The 19,794-nt window shown below is 39.7% G+C and overlaps 1 protein-coding gene across 6 annotated transcripts; it reads right to left on the bottom strand.

Moving 5' to 3' along the window:
* Positions 1-16: 16 nt before the first annotated feature.
* Positions 17-19,759, bottom strand: NBR1 (NBR1 autophagy cargo receptor). 6 transcript variants are annotated; one of them, XM_074561689.1, is made up of 21 exons: positions 19,543-19,759; positions 17,128-17,190; positions 15,808-15,826; positions 15,399-15,421; positions 14,335-14,553; positions 13,715-13,789; positions 12,383-12,600; positions 11,146-11,310; positions 10,458-10,664; positions 8,979-9,138; positions 8,209-8,475; positions 7,599-7,751; positions 7,046-7,121; positions 6,464-6,574; positions 5,785-5,973; positions 5,527-5,661; positions 4,574-4,937; positions 4,172-4,266; positions 3,525-3,603; positions 2,670-2,775; positions 17-2,279 (listed from the first exon to the last, which is right to left on the bottom strand). In XM_074561689.1, the coding sequence occupies exons 1-21, from the start codon at positions 19,744-19,746 to the stop codon at positions 2,106-2,108; spliced, it is 3,102 nt and encodes a 1,033-aa protein (XP_074417790.1). In that variant the 5' UTR covers positions 19,747-19,759; the 3' UTR covers positions 17-2,105. The 6 variants fall into 6 exon arrangements, with proteins under 6 accessions (XP_074417790.1, XP_074417791.1, XP_074417792.1 ...); XM_074561690.1 differs by having other exon boundaries at positions 17-2,282; positions 5,785-5,946; XM_074561691.1 differs by having other exon boundaries at positions 5,785-5,946.
* Between the last annotated feature and the right edge of the window lie 35 nt (positions 19,760-19,794).

Here is a 19,794-nt window from a genome sequence, read left to right as displayed (position 1 = left end):
ACACAGAGGTCGTATGTGCACTATAGAATATATTATAAATTATACCATGCATCCATTAACAAAATATACAAAGCCAACAGAAATATATCTATCTGAAGCCTGAGCATACATTATCTAAACCCTAGTAAAAAGTAACCTAAGGAAAACAGCATTTCACACTGCAATGAAGTGTTCCTTCTCAAACGCCTTAGTGTTTTGTTAATTTACAGAACACACTGACACTCCAAGGATGAAGGGACACGTGTCCTGGCCCAGGCCACAGCAGATGACAAGCCCCAGCGCTTGGAAACTTCACCAGCTGCGGCACTTCATCCATCTCCTTCCCTCCTCCTCCTTCTAGAGTAGGCATAAGCCCAAAGGTACTCAAAACAGTATGTGTAAGTTCAGGCAGGGGAAAAAAAACCCAGTAGTTTCATGTGACAGAAAGATCTTTATCTGGTCCACAGCAGACGGTTGTACTGGTCTACAGAGAGATGGGAAACACTGCAAAATAGTTCTACTGTATTTCAAAATAAACATTTAAGAGTATATCTTCCACAATCTATAAAAATAGGTTTAAAACAAAAATGGTATGATACATTTATTTTTTTTTTTCTTCAATTATTTTAATGGTATCTTATCTCTAAGGGTATTATGTCTTTTAAAAAAAAAATTACTACTACTGATCACCTGGTCAGTCACAATACTGATACCGCCTCAGCTATCTTGTGACAAAACCTTAGTTTGAAGCAGCAGTAATAAAATATTTTAGGATCAATGGTCTCTTACTGCAGCAAGGAACAAAGTTTGCTTGAAAGTAAGAGCATAGCCAACACTGTTGTCCCCTTCAGAGGGACCGGACTCTGAAAAGTTACATACAGATACACCACTGCACAGCAGGGTTACGTGGCTCGTTTCTCGTGATTCTTCGGAATCAAATCTCTCTCAGCACATTTTGAAGGGAATTCTTGGGATTTCCAAATTAAATATGGGCATCTAAAAGCAAAATCTTGTGAGAAAAATGAATGCTACAGGTGTGTCAATGGAAACACAGGAGCAGCTAGAACCATCACAGGAGACTGTACACTTAAAACTACTTCAGTTAATGCGTTTTTCAAACTATAATGTAAGTCACGCAATCCCTACCTCAAGCATTCTTCCCATTCCTAAATACTACTAGAACTTGTACTCCAATTCAGGGTCTAGGTTTCTACACATTCTTCAAATCTTCTATGTGGTCTTAACAGAATAAGAGGTTTGTGCTATACTGGAAAAAAAAGATAGCAGTCAATTTTTTTAACACTTTTACAAAGAGCCTGTAGACATTCTTAGAAAGGTATTTCCTGCGCTTACACTCCATTTTTAACAAAATATTTGATGTAGGCTATATTTTCCTGTTGGAGATACATTTTGCACTGTCATTACTCGAGATGGTTCAATCGCTGCTGGTAAATTCACTCCCCTGCTTCATTCCGCTACAAGAAACAACTTTCCTGGTGGTTACACTTTCAGACTTTACAAAGGCTGACGGTTCAAGATGGCTTTTGTTTATGAGCAACCTTCTAAGAATCATTTGTAAGGTTTAAGTCTGTTACATTACTATCATGCATTGGACAAATCAATTACTAAATTGTATCAGAAGAAATACCTTGCTAGTTGTGGGGATCTCTCGTAAATTAGGCAAGACTACATTTTACAGCAGCATTTTACATTGGTTCCTACTCCAAAGCTTGTTAAAAGTCAACAAAACAAGTTTCCAGCTGCCTAAAAACAAATTTACACACAATAAAAGGATAAGTTCTCATCTGGGTGGAAGTTTAAATTAATTCTACAGGATTCCCTGACAAAAGGATTCAGTATGAAATCAGAGACTTAAAGACTGTGAGTTCCAAACAACAGTTGAAATTCTGGTCTCCAATTCATAAGATGCTGTGACAAATACTGTTTGACATTTCCATGAGGAAAGGAGGGAAAAAAAAAAAAAAAAAAGAGTCAAAAGCTCAAAGAAAAGCCAAAGTTTTAGTCACACCTCCAAACAGAAAGCAGCTGAGGAGCAGCCTGCTACTGTTGCAGTGTTTAATGCGAGTTTACTCAAGGAAGATGATTCCTGCCTCCACCAGGAAGGTTCAGCATCTACTGCTGTACCAGTCACTGTTACTGATCTGAAGCAATTCAGTTACCACTTGAACCATATTATTGTTGTGTTTCTTCAGCAGTTGCAGGTTTAACTGCCTGTCACAGAATCCCATCTCACACAGACTGGATAGAAGGGTAGCAGTGTGCTCTTCCGTAGCTGCAGGCTGCTGAAAAAAAAAAGATATTAAGGTAAGCTATAAAAAGATAATTTATTTTTGCTATTTGGAGCAGTGGTCCTGCATTATAGTGGAATATATTTAAGGCACAGAGGCCCTTTTGTCCACAATTAATCTGTTTATATTCACTTTCACTTAAAGGTGAATTACTACTCTTTACATGATGCTGGAAGAGCTACACTACTGTCCCCACACTATGAACTTCCCTACCTGCTGGTGGAACAGCATGCTTCAAACTTCAAAGCTGTGCCATCAAACTTAGCATTTTACTGTTGCAAGAAGTCCTATACAGAATATTGATTTTATAAAACACAGACCTATAAAATTTTAAGGCTGGCATTCTGTGAAACTCACATAGCATGCAGGAAAGACATTTACCTGTTCTATAATGGGCGGTCCAGCAAATAATGCTTTGTAGGCAGAAGCAGCAACCGACAAAGCTCCTTTAACTAGTTCTCCTGCAATGCTGCTTCCTTGAGGGTATCTGCAGAGAAGTCAGGTATTACTTTAGCGTCAGTAAAGCCAAGCCAGTGTTTCACATGAAACGCAAGTTTTTCCCTTTGATGTGCCAACTGAGACGTAGTTCTTGTTGGAGAGAACAGCCTATGATCCAAAGGAATCGCCGCTGTTTGGGAACTGAGCTATCCAGGAAGCTCATTCCTTCTTTCTTGATACCTTCCATTAAATTGTGGTTTTATGCTAAGTACATTAGTTTGCCTTCCATAACATAGCCATTTGTAAAGAATTAAATATTCTCACACAGAAGAGTACACCTATACCTGAGAGGTGTGCACTGTGACACATCCATTCAGGCCAGAGTAACTCCCATTTGTTTTCCATCAATTCTTAAGTCACTTAATATTCTGCTCAATGTTTTGTCTTATTCCTCCAGTCTCAATATCTTAAGATGCTTAGCTCTGTAGCTAACTTCGGAAAACCCTATTCTAAGAATCCTGAGATTTTCCAGAAGAAAACCCACAGAACTTTAGAAGGATTCATCTTGAGCTTCTCGTACACTTTTCCTTGCCAATTCTGCATCTTTCAAATTCCTGTCTAAGTAGAAACCAAGATCTTATGAAACCATAGCATTATGTAATTCAGCATGTTTCCTTTAAGAAGGGAGGCCTTTCTACCAAAATAGTGACTCCATCTGTAAGCCAATGCGTTTTGCTAGGCAACTGATTTAGCAGTTCTTGGTTTAAAGCAGTATTTGTGCAGTCACAGCTTCATTACCTTGGATATTCTGAGCACCTCTGTTTACTAGTGAGAAGTCCAGAAGATCCTGGTTCATGACTGTCTTCACCACTGGGTTCTGGAACAGGAAGAAAAAAATATCATATCAACATGTCGTTAATGAGACGCTGAAAAGATGCAACGTGTACGTAATTGGAAAGCAGTGGGATTTAGACCAAAATTAGTACTTTCAAGTTTAGTCATCCAGACACAAACTAGGATATAGGATTCTCACTGCAGTCAAAACAATCAAAAGAATTTCCAAAGTAATTTAGCTGATTAGTCAGTGGGTGTTTACTTTAACATGACATGAACTGCTGTCTGAGCTCCCAGTGACTTTAACAACAGCTTAAATACATAGCTCATTAATTCCAGAGCAAAGTAATTTTCCAGATGTCTACAAATACTTCTGAGTACCCTCCTACACTTTCTAATTAATGCTCTTAGCCAATTCACAAAGCCAATTATTTCTTTATTCAAATCTTCTATACAGCAAAATTTCAATGCCCAGAAAAAAAAAACCACCAATCATGACTTGGTAGTTTTTTTGCTTTCCTCAAGCACAGGACAACATCAAATCCAATACTAAGCATAAGGAATAGGTGATGACAACTGTGAATGCATCCTTCATTAAGTACTGTCAATACCTTCTCTTATTTGATTACAAGGAGTAGAAGAGATATTCTCTGAAGCTGGTATGTTTGGTTCTTGGGAGATATGATTCTGAAGAGATGCAAGATTCCTGAGAATATAGAGCAAAAAAAATTACTTTTACTACTTTAATTCTACATGTACACATGTAGGTAAGTCAAGGTCATCAGACAAGAGGAAAAGCTTCACGTGCTCCCTTCTCTCCCTCTCTCGCACTCACCTCATCAGTGAGTACAGGCTTTACAAAGAGTTGCAGGATTTAGGACATTCACTCCAGGACGTGACAAAGCTTTTGTTGCAACAAAAGCTTCTGTTTGGACACTGAACTTAAGCACAACACCCTGCAGACTCTACAGCAGCCCTAACACAACCCTTCTGTTCTTGTCCAAGCAGCATACCTCTGTGTCTGGGGTAAGGTGTCCGCAGCCTCTGGGGTTAGTGGTACTACAGGCAGCGTTTGTGACGTTGACAAAATATCACTGACGCTGTGGATCTGTGGCTGGCTGCCCCCTTCTGCATTCGCTGCTCCTGTTTCAGGTTCTCCTGTCTTTTCCAGACTGGGCTGAGAAAGAGCCGAACTATACATAGACTCCCCCAAAGGGCGACTGGTGTCAAAGCACTCAGGGAGAATAATGATATAATCCTCTGATGAAGCAGAGGAGCCTTGACTTTGAACATCATCTTTATCATCATCTTCCTCTCCATCAGAATTGCCAGTATCACGACAGGGGATTGCTCTCTCATCAGACAGCGGAAGGTCCCCTAACAGGAAAAGTGAGGCATTAACAATTGTCCATTTTGTATGGATAACAGCAAGGACCGTATTGTCTCAGATATGAAAGGCAAGTATTCAGAAACAACTGTAAACCTTTGCTGCTGATATTAATGCTATAGTTTTCTTTGTCTATTGAGAGGAGGGGGGGATGCAGTGTGAAAGGGTAACAGGTCTTACTGTTAAGCCTATGCAGATATGCTGCTGATACTAATGCTTATAATAAAAACAGGAATAGGAGCTACACTGAGAACTTAAACAGTAGTTTTCAGCTCCTGAATTACACGCATCACAAAGTTCAAAGCACCGACTTGGAAAAAGCACCAGCCACGCGCAACATATGAGCACTTATCTGAATGCCCCACTGGAACCTTTATGTATCAATTTCACTTTTTCAAAGCAACTGTTAAACTAGCTGCTTGTTCAGTCCTGACACCAATTTTCTGATGTAATAATGATTCTCTTGATCTAATGAGGATCAGTTTCCTAGAACAGTGTCAGATCTTTTTTACACACACAGATTTTTTTTTTATAGCCCTTATTACAGTTTTATCTTAAATTCAAACCTATTTTACTTACCACAGGCAATTTCTGTCATTGCTTCTGACTGATGAATCTTTGCTTCCTTTTTGGAAGTGGAATTGGTTTTTATCCTAGGACATTCTTCATTTATCATATTGCAACCGAAGGTGTCTTGCAATGTTTGTAAAGAGTCTAATAAAACAAGCAGGAAAAACAATTAAAATGATATCGCCACCTGCACTGCAGGGCAATTGGTGGCCAGTGTCTGACTGCTAAAAAGCAAAGCCACAGAAGCCACCTAAGGACAGTACTTACTCTGCAGGATTTTCTTTTTTTGTGGAGGCTTATGGTCAGGTGCAGCATCTAGGGTTAGAGAGCGAATTACAGTTTCACAGACAAACTGAGTCCCACTCATATCTTCTTCCCCTTCTTCCTGGTTCAACGGATGTTCAGCTTTCACTTTCACCATGCAAGTATCTGCAGGAAAGCAAGCTTCTGTCATTCCTTTGAAAGGGAAACATAACAGGTTATTTTAACACCACCAGAAGGAAATGTAAGCATAAAAAGATTTTTTTTTTAGGCTAGCCAAGGTTAATATTGACTCTATGTGTTAATTCTTTTTAACAATTCAAAGATTTTGGAATTCAGTTCAAGTTGAACATGAAAGTGATTGAGAAGTATGGGGGCCACACCTGGAGTGTTTTGAGTGTGATCTAGTCTACAAGAGGCAAATTGTCAATTCTCCCAACAATTCCAGTAGTTGGACAAATCAAGAGAAGCATTTGTATTTCTGAATTCTACATATATTACGCTCCAATCTCTACAATCAGAGAGTGGGATCAGACTACAGGTTTATGAGCCAAACAACTGCTTGTTTTTCCACGAAGGGAAAGATAGAAGTTAACATTCTTTTTAGACAACAAGACTGCTGACTGAACAAAAGTGACAATATCCTCCTCCCCTCACACCCAAGCTCCCCACAGCTACTGCTTACCAGGCACTGGTTTAAATCCGCTCCCCTCATTCTCCTCCTCTATCTGCCCTAAGCCAGGTTTCTCCAGCAAGGGGCTATCGTGTGGCAAAGGGGACATGCATGGAGTCATGTCTGAAAAACAAAGGTAGCAAAGATAATTGGCCCTAAAGGAGTAGGAACTTTCCTTCCTCCAGGAGGCAACCTTTTAAGAAGTTATCCTTTTTTAAGGGATATTCTTCCAAGGCTGAAGAAGCCCAGTTATCTCCCCGGATAATTTGGAGAAATAAACAACTAGCTTTGCATTACACTGGCATTGGGTGAGCAAAGAAAGTGGCAGCCGCCTTCAATGTCTGGAATCTTAGAGTCTTGCGGATGTGAAGCTGAAAAGAAGCCAAGACTGAAAAATACAAAGGATACAAAGCACTATCAAATATATCCTCTAAGACTGCGGCAAGAATTTAAATGAAAAGACAGGAGAGCTGGGAAGACACTCCAACCTGAAGAGCAAATATGTCTTTTGCACAAATAAGTTCAGCTTTTCATTGGGTAAGCAGTTAACTCAGAATACTAGAGACAGCACACAGAATATGAGAAGAACCTTACCAACAGGAGTATTGTGTGGCACTCGCTCCAATTCCTGCACAATATTAATGTCCAGCAGCTCAAAGGACAGCAAATCCTACATAAAGAAACACCACACGTTTTTCATCAGCAAACCCTGAAATGGAAATCTTATGCTGTACTTCCCAGCGTTAGATACCATCAACTTACAAATAAGTCTACTCCACCTTGGTAGCTACCTGGCACGATCTCAGAGGTCAGTTTTCCCATAATATATATCTACATTGTAGAATATGGTACACAAATTAGGTTAGCAAGAGGCAAAGGTAAACACCCCCTTGCTAGGGGCCAGAGAAAGACCCAACTCTGTGACTCTTTATTGAGAAACTTAGTCTGCCCTGCATGTACCTTCCGTACAGTGACAGTCCCCAGTACTAATTTAAAAAAATAGTTCTGCTATATAAAATACAATATACTCTTCCTGAAAACACAGTGGCTATTTTAGAGCTCAAAAGCTTTTTGTTCTTATAGATGTCTATGTATCTAGATACCAAACTCAAGGTGGTTTATCTCTACCTGAATTTTAGCACTTTACCTGTGCGGTGAGAAGATCAACAGATGGGATATAAAATTCCCTCTCACTTGGCAGATTTTTGATCTTTAAAGGAATAGTTGGCAGAGGTATTTCAGCCTGCTCCATGATTTCACCCATCAGTGGAGCACCTGCTTCTGTCTTTAAGGTAGCATCCTGCAAAAGCAAAAAAAAAAAAAAATTTGCCACAGAAGCACCTTAAGGCAGGCAGCAAATAAAACAATTGCATGAAACGTAATGTCTGAATAGTGTGTACAAGAACACAAATAACTTAAAAAGAGATTTAATCTAACTCATTTTACAGCCAAAAAGACAAGATCTAACATAAAGATAAATCCTGCAGTGTTTCAGTTCAATCAAAGAACTAGACAAATAGCTGCAACAGACTGATAACTAATCCCATGCCTGTCAAAAAGAATGACCATCTTAGAGCTCACAAATGCAATAAACGTTGTTTATCTTCTATTAAAAATAGAAATTAGAAGCAAACAACTAAAAGAATCCCCTGGAAATCAATATAGCTAGGGACACTACGCCATTGCAACAAACGATATTCATTGCTCCTTCTACTAAGCAACTTATAACTGCCCCAAATACCGTGTGAGTTACTTGCCTGTTTGGTGCTGGAAGCTTTCTCCTTCCAATTGCTTTCTACAGAGTCAGTAGCTGGGGAGGGATCCACAACAATACTGCACCAGATCCTGGGCCCAAACTGTTCCCCTCGGTGTGACAGTCTCCAGTGAGAAGTGTAAGTTCCTTCTATATTAGGAGCTACAAACTCAACTGAAACAGTTCCTACTTGTCCCGATGGAAGGGATGGCACTAACACATCTTTTTTTTCAGAAGATGCCAAGGTCAGATTTCCCCACATAAGTTTCAGCTGAAATATACAACAGAAAAAAGCAAAAGTTAACTTCACAAACTTCTCTGCAAACTGCGGGCAGTAAGGAGCACTTCAAAGCTCCTTTGCTGAAAGGCCACGCAGACGCCAGGCATGGAGAAGAGCGGCTGCTAGGAAACATTCTCACATTAGTCACTATCGCCACAACTTCCAGCTTTCAACAGGAACTCAGTCACTCACACAGGAAAGGCTTTTTGAAGTCAGAAAAGCAACACACCTATTCTAAACAAGGTGGAACTGTGACATTATAACAGCACTGGAAGACATGTTCAGTGATGTTAATCTTGATCGCCTTCCTCCTGCACTCCGCAGTTGTAAAGAGTACCTAGACAGCTTATTGCCCCAAAAGGCCCAGCTTGTGAATTAACAGGCCAAACAAAAGGCTAAGCGGGTTCTGACACAGAATTCAAATTCCTAATGCATATAAGTATTATCTTCCAGAACTATTTTAATGTGTAAAAGGAACAGCAAAAGAAAGATACCTTTGTGTCTGAGCTCCATTCCACATTGCCAGTATTTTTCATTCGCCAGTGTTTGACAAACTTTGTTCCCGGTTGCAAGTGAGTCCCATCTGGCAAATTCTCATCCACAAATACTGCACTTAGTGTTGGGACAATTGCCTGGATGGGTTGACTAGGACTCCTGGGATTGGAGGGGAGGAAACAAACAAACAAACAAACAAAAAATCATCAAAAAACCAGCAAGACTGAGGAAATCCTCCAGCTGCTCTTTCACTGGCTAAAAAAAAAAATGGAAGAGGCCATTTAGTTTGTTTTCTTCTTTTATCTCTAGAGGCGTTTCAAAATATTTAACATTTTAGCTACTGTTTTCATCTTAAGTCTAAACATCACGTAGCAGTTTGCTTTCCTTTGCTTAAGGAAAAAAAATGCATCAAAACAAGATTTGCTTATTTGGAAGAATATTATCATAATTACAGAACTCAGGATTAACAGAGAAAAGTTCACTGTTCTTCACTCGATTTGATTTAGTCTGACAGAACTTCGGGCTATGCTATTCTGCTAGAGAAAAGTTGTCATCTTTATGATGCTGAATCAAAAAGATTGTACCATAGTCTAACACTAGTGTCTTATTTGGCCTTACAAACAACATTTTCAGCAAGATACTGCAGTTTTTTCCTGAAAGGGGCTCAAAGAGTTTTAATCCAAAGCTTTACTGTTAATTTGGGCACACTGAGGGGAGACTGGTGAAACGGTTCATACACATGACAACTTTAGAAGACCTAAAAAAAGACTTTGGACTTAAATTAGCATGGGTTTTGTTCCTGTAATATGCCTGTTCAGCAAAAAGGAAGCAAAGACAGCTATTTCAAGCTCTCCACAAACATAAGTAACTGATTAATGTTAATTTGACATTTAAATGCCCTAAATGGAAGGGATAAATTAAAGAAACTAGAACTATACAAGTTTTACACCTGTACATTCATAAAACCGAAGGGAACAGAAAATGCAAAATGGTTGCCTGCAAAGGCTGCTGTCTAGTGAGCCTCAGCCTAAGATCACAGAAAAAAGGAAAAAGAAAATGAAAAGGGCGCTGAACATAAGCACACGGAATGTACTTGACTTTACGCAGAGACACGTAATATACCAGGAAGATCCAGGCTTTTTTAAAACTGGCAGTAACGTGAGTTTACACCGTATGCGCATGCATGCATACACATGTGATCCCAGGCATTCCCCTTCCTCCTAATCTATATAACTCTGTAAGTTTCTGTTAATAACTATCAGTTGCTTTTTTTCTGCTGCTACTCTCCTCCCAAGTAAAAAAACAGTAAAACCACTCCACCTTGCAAGTTCCATTTAGACAAAATTCTCACAGAATCCAACGACAACTGATACTTTAAATGAGCAATTTCATAACCTTCCTCCTGCTACGCTAACTTGGTCTCATCACGAAGGACAGACAGCACAACTAAGGAATGCTCAGCTGTCAACATCTCTTACATGAAGGTATTAGGTTGGAGACTCTCAGATTTCAGAGTAGGTGAGCCACTAGTTTCCAATACATGGACGGAGTTCCACAGATGAATTTTCCTGTGCAGTTTTAGCTGCTTTTTGAGCTCTCGGACCTCTGCCTTTCGCTGTTTCTTCTCTGCTCGTAATCTTTGCTTTTCTGCCTTCAGAAATCTTTTGTCCATCTGTTTCTGGAGCCTGCAGAGAGAGTAAGCCACCTTGTTACAATACACTAAATTCATCAGAATTCAGCTTTAGCCAACACAGCCTTAGTCTCAAAGGGAACACTCCAGGCAATGTCTCATGCTTTTAGACTGGAGAACAGATGATTCTAAAAGAATAACTTTATAGTTGCTTGTGAAGATATTTTGAATGGTCTCAGTGAAAGAGCAAACTCAAAGGCAAATTACAGTATTCTCAAAGAAAAAGCAAGCTCTCAAAGTTTGCTACCCACCTACGACACAAAATTCTGCCTTTTCTACTTTGTTATTAAAAATGCTGTAAGATTTATGACTTAGGCCATTTATAAGCATACAGCTATTTTTAGCTACTTGCAATGAAGTTTGAGTACCATTTCCACTTCTTGTTATCTCTAAAACAAAACATCAACCCCAATACAGGTGTTTCCACTTTGCTGTCAGGATAATCTTGTCTGGTACTGACAGATGTCACTATTTACCTAACTTGCTCCAGAGTAGCAGGCAGGCGAGGCGAAAACTCCGCAGGGCTGTAATTCTCAGCAACACATAGTACAGGTCTTCGCAGCTTTAACAAGACATGATTAGGATCGTGTGCATACGTTCCTGCTTCACACTGTTCACAGATATTGTAGGCTGGACAAAGGCTGCAAAGCAGAAAAACCAGAAGGTTACGAAGAGGCAGACACTAGAAAAAGACAATGAAGGTTAATTAATCCTTACATTTCTGCAGAGAAACAACTCTGTATCCCACTACCATTGTAAGTAGTGCCTGAGTGAAACAGAAGCTGGTCCTCTCACTTAAACATCAATATTTGGAGCCATATGGAATATCTAGATCAGTATCTCTATTCTTGGCAAAACTGCAACACAGTTCTCACTTCCTTCTTGAACACACGCTGAAAAAAACCTGACACTTCCTTTAGCACAAGTGACTAACAATTGTCGCTATAAAGGATAAAACATTATACTGAAATCCAATGCCAGAAACACCATCTTATAAAAATACAGAGGATAAAGTCAACTGAAATACTCAGGGATGCAAAGCAAATTGCTTCTGCAGGAACAGGACTGGTAAAAAACACTGTCAATTCCTGCCAGCAAGAAAAATAAACATTCAAAGAAAAACCTCTGTTGGCATTACATTCACTGCTGCTGCCTAGTCCTAAGATACTTACCTTTGCATCAGTTGCCTCACTCAAATAAAAACCTCACTTCTAACACATCACTTGAGACACTTATCAAAACCTATTTCATAACATTAGACTGACAACAGTAAGATCATTAAAAAAACCCATGACCTGCCTTAGTCTCATTGGCTGTCAGAACTAAAAGGACTATTACAGACTGGTGGTTAAGTTTTGCTTTTTTGTTTAGTTAACTGAAAGGAAACACCTTCCTTTACAATTATTGCATGTTATATGCAAAAAAAGGTAAAAAGTGCTTGAGACTACAGGAGGTGCTATACCGTTCTCTCACTCTGTTTTAACAGCCACATTTTCTCAAAATAGTATTAATCCTGCTCTTACGCAGATAAAGTCTAGTCACCATGGCAAAGAACATAAGCTGTTTGTGAGACACATACAGAGGTTCTGAAATGTACAGCATGCTGCAGATCAGAAATCTAGAAGTCTACGACATCAAGATAGTTTCTCAGACTCATTCCCATGCCCTACGTGTTAGGGGTGCCCCACACTCCCATCTCCCAGCATATGCTACCTGCACTGGTAGCGAACTCCAACAATTCGGGCCTGGCAGTTGCAGCAGGAGATCAGCCAGTCACACTGGTTTCCATTCACTGATTCACTCTCTGAAGCTGGAGGTGCTGCTGTAATAGAGCTCTCGGAAAAATCTGGAGGCTGACTGTGATGAACAAGCTTCTCATACAGCTTCTGTTCCAGTTTCTCAACAGTTTCCTTAACTACTTGTTCCCTGAACTGGAAAAAAATTAAAGTTGTCACGGATGAGACCCACCCATGCGGCTTCAAAAGTTCAACTACTTGCCCCAAGTCTCCCAATCTACAAATCATAAAGCAGCTCAGAATCCACTTCCCACCTCCCCGCAGCACATTCCAGATGAAACTAAACAAGTATCACATTCCTCAAAGAGGATTTGTATTTTAGAAAATATCAGCCCATTGGTTTTATCAAGGCAAATTAAAAATCATACATTCATGTTCGCAATATTAAGGTTCTTCCATAACCTTGCATGAAGGGAAGGAAACTAATCTCTGAGATAATTAACACAAACCCCTAACAAACCCTTCTGGCGCCTCTATCAGTAAGTCCTGATTTTGTCCACCAGGGATGTTTTAAATACAACCATTAAGTTCCCGACCCTTCAGTTTGTATAAAGAGGTGGCAAAGGAAGGGAGATTCTAGGAAAAGAAAAGCTTCAACATAAATGCATATACTATTGCACCACCGTACCTATTAGTTTCAAGAACTCACTAGCTAATTAGTTCTTAGCATTCACATCCAACTGTTTCTCAGTGATGTTTATTAGCTGTTCAAAACAAGGTAACACCCGCATCTTATTAACCTATAGGTTATACTCATTGGCTTCCTGAAAGTATTTTCTTAAACTGAACAATCAAGAAAAGCAAGGTCATCAAATGCTTCAAATCCCAAGAAACCCTAAGTATTACCCTACTGAAACTGGTCAAACAAGACTCTCCAACAGCAACACTGTATTTCATGCTCACCCTCATCACGAGTACCCTGAACTTCCTATGACTATCTGGACTGCAACAAGGATTCTAGCGTGGGAGCTGCTTAAAACTACACTCAAACCAATCAAATCCATAAACCAAACAATCCACTTTTGACAAGCGGCATGTATCAACATTTTTATTTTTTTTTTTTTTTTAAGGTAACACCTACACTGTACTGTCTAGTGATTAGCTGCCTAAATGCCCTTTAAGATCCTGGTCACAAGCACTGAGAGCAAGTGTGATCGTATGTACGAGAGGCACCACAGGTATCTTTTCCACCCACAGCCTCCTATGTATTCCTTTAAGAATACTAAAATTCAGAAGAAAATGCACTTACTGTTTCCAAGTAGCTAGTAAACCATTCTGGAGGATTATCATTTGTTCTTCCTGTTCTAGTGTGATTTAACTTTTGCTGGAGTAAAAACAAACAAACAAAAAAAAACACACCACAAAAATAAATTACAAACCTTAAGTATGCAAAGCTGTAAAAGCCCTCAATACAGCAAGGTAACCACCTTCAAATAGCTCTCCCCTCAAATGCCTTTACAAAAAAAAATATTCAAGGTCTTTGGAAAATGGTGGAAAAGCAACACAAGCAAGTCACTGACATTTTCCTAAAAGATTTCTGCTTTATTAGCATTTGAGTGTAATTACACATCAAAGCCAAAGAAATCAGGTCAACTGGAAGTTATTAGATGGCAATCAGGGCTTCAGGAGACCGATACTTAAGAATGGTCAACATGAAAGAACCTGCATTTCTAAACGCAGCACCAAAATATCCTCTTGAAGACATTCAAACAATTTTGCAAGCTTCAATGACTGCAGGCAGCTGAAAATGAAGATCAACTTCTGAACTCAGAGGTTTTATACGGGTAAAGATGATGATCAGCCTATAAAGTGAATTACAGTTATGAATTCTTTGTTTTAATGAATATCCAATCCAGCTCTGCATCCTACCTGAATTGTCAGCTCCTTTTCATTTTTTAAGTTTTCCTCTAACTCCTGAGCTAGCACGGAATAGGGCGAAAGAGGTTTCTTCTCATCTTTAAGAAGTGCTAACTTTTCTGTCACAGTTTTTTCACGTAGTTGCGAAGAACAAGAATATGAAGTTTCTTTCGGAGAAGAGTTTTCATCATACACATTCATCTGAAGTTGATTTCCTTGTTTAACTGCAATCTAAATAAACAGTACATACATACATATTTACTCCACTTACAAACAACATACAAAATCCTGTAAAAATACAGCACTAAACTGGAGAGGTTGGGAAAGACTAAGACACACAAAAAGAAAAATTGATAGAAATGCCAAGGTACAGTCAGCTGATAGTCTATTCTGCCTTTCTTAAAGGTTACCAATACGCTTATTAGAAAGTTTACTAAAAGCAAACGGTTAATTATCCAGATATTTTGCAGGAATTTTTCAATCCGCAATAAAGCTGTTCCTGAGAGCCAGCAAACAACATAGATTCTGTCCAGGAACTTACAGTAAATTTCCATCTATTATTATTTTAAAATTATTATCAGATTTGAAATTCAGACCATGAGCAAAAAGTTTGGAAAGCATTAGTACTGTACAACTAAAATTTAAAGGAATGCAATTCTTATTTTGTCTAAGTAAAATTCGCTGCTTATAAAGTAACTAAGCATTGATACCAACTGAAGTTTTATTGCCAGAGAGCACAACATTAGAGTCTATGTGGCAAGATTTTTAAAGCGATCCCATTAGAGCCCAGTACCTCCAAACATGAGATTACTGTTTGAGTGTTTGAGAAAGCCATTTAACCAAAGAATTGGCTGCTCAGGGCCCTGAACTACAACTGCCTATTCAACTAATTTATACAGATCAAGATTAGCCTGGATGGAAAAAAATCATAGCAAAACATTTAAGCTCATGTCCAAAGCTAGAAACTGAGCTATTCTGATTTCCATGGGCCAGGTAATGCTGTTTTTTTCCTCAGCTACACCAAATTTAATTGGAGAAGGATGAATATATTGAAAAAAGTCAAAGAGAGCATTTACCTTCAGAGCTTCTTCATATTCCTCTAAAGAACAAGAGAAAGAAATGTGAATTTTCCCTGTCTCAAACAGCAGATCTAAATTTAGCACATAGTATTTAGGGACCCTTACATCAAGGGGTGTCTCCCATAACTTCAGTAAATTCTTTTAAAATAGTGCTAATGAAGGAAGAAGTTGTATATACAGCAACAAGCAAATGTTCTCATGGCCTAGAGACTTAGCATTCCATTAATTTAGTAATTTCCAATTTGTTCCTATAGATCAAAACCTCCTTCCTTTGGGAAGAATTTGATACCCAACCATACACAAAATCCAAAAATCAAAAAGCAAACATTCTCAGCTGCTTCTCCAAAACCATGAACAACAGTCGGGGTCTCTTTACTGATTTCACTTCAGTAAAATAGCAGCTCACCTTTGCTATTCACAGAGACCTGCAAAGAGAAATAACAGTGAATAATAGCTATCAATATATTTTTGTGATTCTCTTAAAATTAACATGCTTTCAGAATAAATGCACTTTTATTCAGAGTTTCTAAAATACCACTCCTTCAGGTATTTGTTATTGCTGCCGTGTTTAATCATTAATCAATGTTGTGTTGGTTTTTATTAGGTTTGCACAATAAGCAAGGCCTCTGGCACCTACTAGCATCCAGAACACGTGCTGTTTCATCTACTGGAAGTACACTGGCACCAGTTCCACTGGGTTCGCTACACAGGCACACAGAGGTTGGACCCAGATGCTTTTAATGCCCAGCGTGAAACTATTCTTTGATTTAGATACAACCCAAGCCTATCTTCTACAGGTGCTCATTTATCAATTTTGCATGTAGAAATTACTCATACAAGAAGATATTTAATCACTACAGCACTGCATGATTCTGAACGATGTTACTCTATTAGTATTTGAAAAAGATCTTTAGCAGATGCAGTTATAAATTTGTATACATACAGGCTGAAAAATAAGGGGAGATTCTCTCATAAATGTTAGAAACATCTTGACATTTCCCCTTAGGGGGAAAAAAAAAACCCACACAAAGATCCCCATCTCTGCAATTTAGTAGAGCTACAAATCAAGTAGTGGAACACAGAGTTTGCAAAAGTTACACTTTGTTTGAGAGCTACATTCTACTCTAAATCTCTAGATAAACAGAAAGAGTATGAGAGGGTGAGGTTATGCCAAGCAGGAAGTTACTCAACAAGGACAACTAGAAGTAACCAATTTGTTTCCTGAATCAGTAATCTGCTTGGAGATTATAGCGTTTGCATAAAACAAGCAGAGGATTTGAGTACACCAGACCACTGAAGCAAACATGTGCTAATGACAGGGGATCTACGTTTTTCAGAGGAAGAAGTATAGATTGAAGAGACAGGGTTTTACCATGGCTGCAAACACAAATAGTTACAACTACCTAATCCTGATTAAAAAAAAAAAAAAAAAAAAGAGTCCCTCAACAGAAGCATCCTTCCCTCAGAGCACATAGAGCCACTGGCTGCTTCTATGGGGTGGGGAAAAAAAGGCAGTAGCTCCTAAAGTAGTATTTTAAAATAAGTATGCCACATTAAGAGTGAAACCACAAGACTTATAGCTATTTTCTTACCAAAGGGGCAAAACCATAACCCCGACCCATATAACAGACACTCCCGAAAGATCCACTATAAATTATCAAGAGGCGAAAAGGTTCACACCAGTCATATTTTGGTAGACCTGCTGGGAGAGTGGGGGGCATTTTACCTCATCGTTATCCTCATCAACGTATTTGATCTGAATGTTGTCCAGGTCAAATGAAACTTTAACCTGTAAGGCAAAAGGAACACAAAACCACAATGAGACAGGACTGTAGATGTTTTCAGTTAACCATAATTATTGGCAAGGAAAAATGTTTTAACCCTTCCGTCCCTCCCTCCAGTTTCTCAGTTGAAATAAACACTGTTTTACAAAATTCATTCTTCTGAAGTTGAACAACTCTACCCAGTGCCTTACCTCCAACCTTTACTAACTTTCTATAATGAAAAGAAAAAAATTCATTTCTTTCTTGTGCCACCTTCCCTAGTTAATGTTTACCCCAAAATAAATAATAACAACCTTTCCATTATAAGAGGACTAGCTCAGGGTTAACGAACTCAGGCATGGTAAACAGTGCAATATACAAAGGCTAAAGCCAACAACCACCAAATGCTAACTTTTACATTATAAAGCACAAGGAAGACAGCTCACACTGGTGATCAGACTTTTTTTTCCACAAAACTATTTGTACTTCGAGAAACTAGGATTAATTCAAGTACTAAAAAGAGCGAAGTATCTCATTCTGCTACTCACTGGCTGATGCACTGTTCATGGGAACATATAAATCCATTACACAGATCAGAATTAGGAGAATAAAGCTGAGTAGCTATTCGTATTTTGCCTTAATAGGGCAGAATGAACAGCATCAAATTAAACATGAATTAAGGTGGTTGTTTTCCTGTGTTGAGTAACAACAGTCTTTAAGGCTCATGTGCATTTTTGTACCATTTACCTACTCAAGATGTATTTTTCTTGACAGAAACTCTCTCTGAAAAGCTGCTCTGTCCGAGACGCATTCTGCTAGCCTAGACTTAACATAAGAACACTAGCAGCCTTAGAAGACAGCAGATGGCTGGGACTTCATAGCCCCACAAGAGCACAATGACATAGCTACATACATTCTGCAATGAATGTGCAACAGGCAGGTTCTTCCAGTGATATATCCCAAATCAATGTTGGGAGTGCAGCGAGAGAACCAACTCAGCTTGTCAAGAAGAAGCTGTGATCTGTATCTACATCATCTAGTACCACAGATTGTTCATGTAAAGCTCAAGCTAGAACCAGAGATGGGGTTATGCCTTATAAACACCGGATGTTTAATATTACATTAAAACATAGGAAAGACACAGTTTAATTAATACTATCTTGAAACAGTAATTCACACAACATAGTGCAGAGACACCCAGCGGTACTACCTTGGTTAGAGAAACATTATTGTCGTAGAACACCACACCTTGAACAAACACACCCTCGCTCTCGGACTACTTAAGATTAAGGGCAACACCATGCTGACGTAGCAATCTGCTTCCAGCTTTGAGACAAGCAGGATTCTGACTAGTTCAGACATTCCTGCAGGGTCGACTCATCAACAAGTATTTTAAGCCTGAACTACCCCCTCTTCTAGAAGACTGAAATACAGTGAGCGAAGATGATGCAGGTCGAACTTTGAGTAATTCACAATGCAAGAACCTCCTACAAGGTACACTGGAATATGTTGGCTAAAAAAAGAACTGAAAGTGAGAAAATAAAACACTGGCAAGATCTCTGAAGATGCAACTTTGAGAGCAAACTAAAAAAAAAAAAAACAAACCACCAACAAAACAGCTGCCACAACACTGAAAAAAAATAAATCACTGCAGCTTCATCATAGCCAAGGGAATCCTCACTATGCAATTTCAACCTCAGCCAATACAGGAATTTTCACTAGATAACACTAGAAACAAATGTCCAAACAAAAACTCTTTGATATACCAAGTCCATGATATACACACCCTCATAAAGCAACTGTCTATACGCTTACGGCCCACTACCAAAAACACTTATATCCCACCCTGCACGCACAAGGTACCAGGAAGGCAAAAACCAAAAAAGTACGTTAGTGACTCGGTATCCCCGAGAGCAAAGATAAGTCTTCAGGAAAACGCTCTGTAAGCAACACAAGCGTGTGACTCCACCATATTCACTTCAATGAGTACAAGAACGGTGGGCAAGAGGCACACACTGTACTTTATAGGGGTGCAGTGCCAAAACCAAGTATCCACAACTGCGGGAAAGAGCAAAGCACACAACTATGGCCACCTGCTCACACAGAAAAACAAGCGACCCATAAGAAGCTTTACTAAAAGAGGCTTTCCGCACCACTCTAAGTATATAACAGGAGGAAAAATTACCGTTAACGCTAAACGCAAAACTGAGACTGCAGCAGAACAGAATCCCAGTTCTAACAGCCTATGAAACGGGGGACACGGATTAGGAAGCCAAGAAAGAAGATACCAGGCCCTGAGAGAGGCGCTTACGCCCCCAGCGCCTCACCGCGACGGCTGCCCGCGGCTGCGGCCCCGCAGCGGACCGGGCCGTGCTCACCATAGCCTCCACGTCTGCCCACGTCGTGTGCGCCGAGTCTGACACCAGGAAGCTCTGGGTCTCCCCACGGCAGGTGACGCGGAGGTTCACCTGCGGCTCCATGCCGCGCTCCCGAGGAAGCGAGGGAAGATCTGTCAGCCGGCCCGAGGAGCCTAACATGGCGGACCGGCCCCGGCCCGCCCCGCGCCCCCCGCGCGGCACCATTGGCGGCCCTGCCTGCCACTCATCCTCCCCCCCGCACTGATTGGCCGG

Source organism: Larus michahellis, chromosome 18, assembly GCF_964199755.1.
Source record: "Larus michahellis chromosome 18, bLarMic1.1, whole genome shotgun sequence".
Taxonomy (NCBI): domain Eukaryota; kingdom Metazoa; phylum Chordata; class Aves; order Charadriiformes; family Laridae; genus Larus; species Larus michahellis.
Note: the sequence above shows the minus strand (reverse complement) of the source record. Positions and strands in the feature narration are given on the sequence as shown.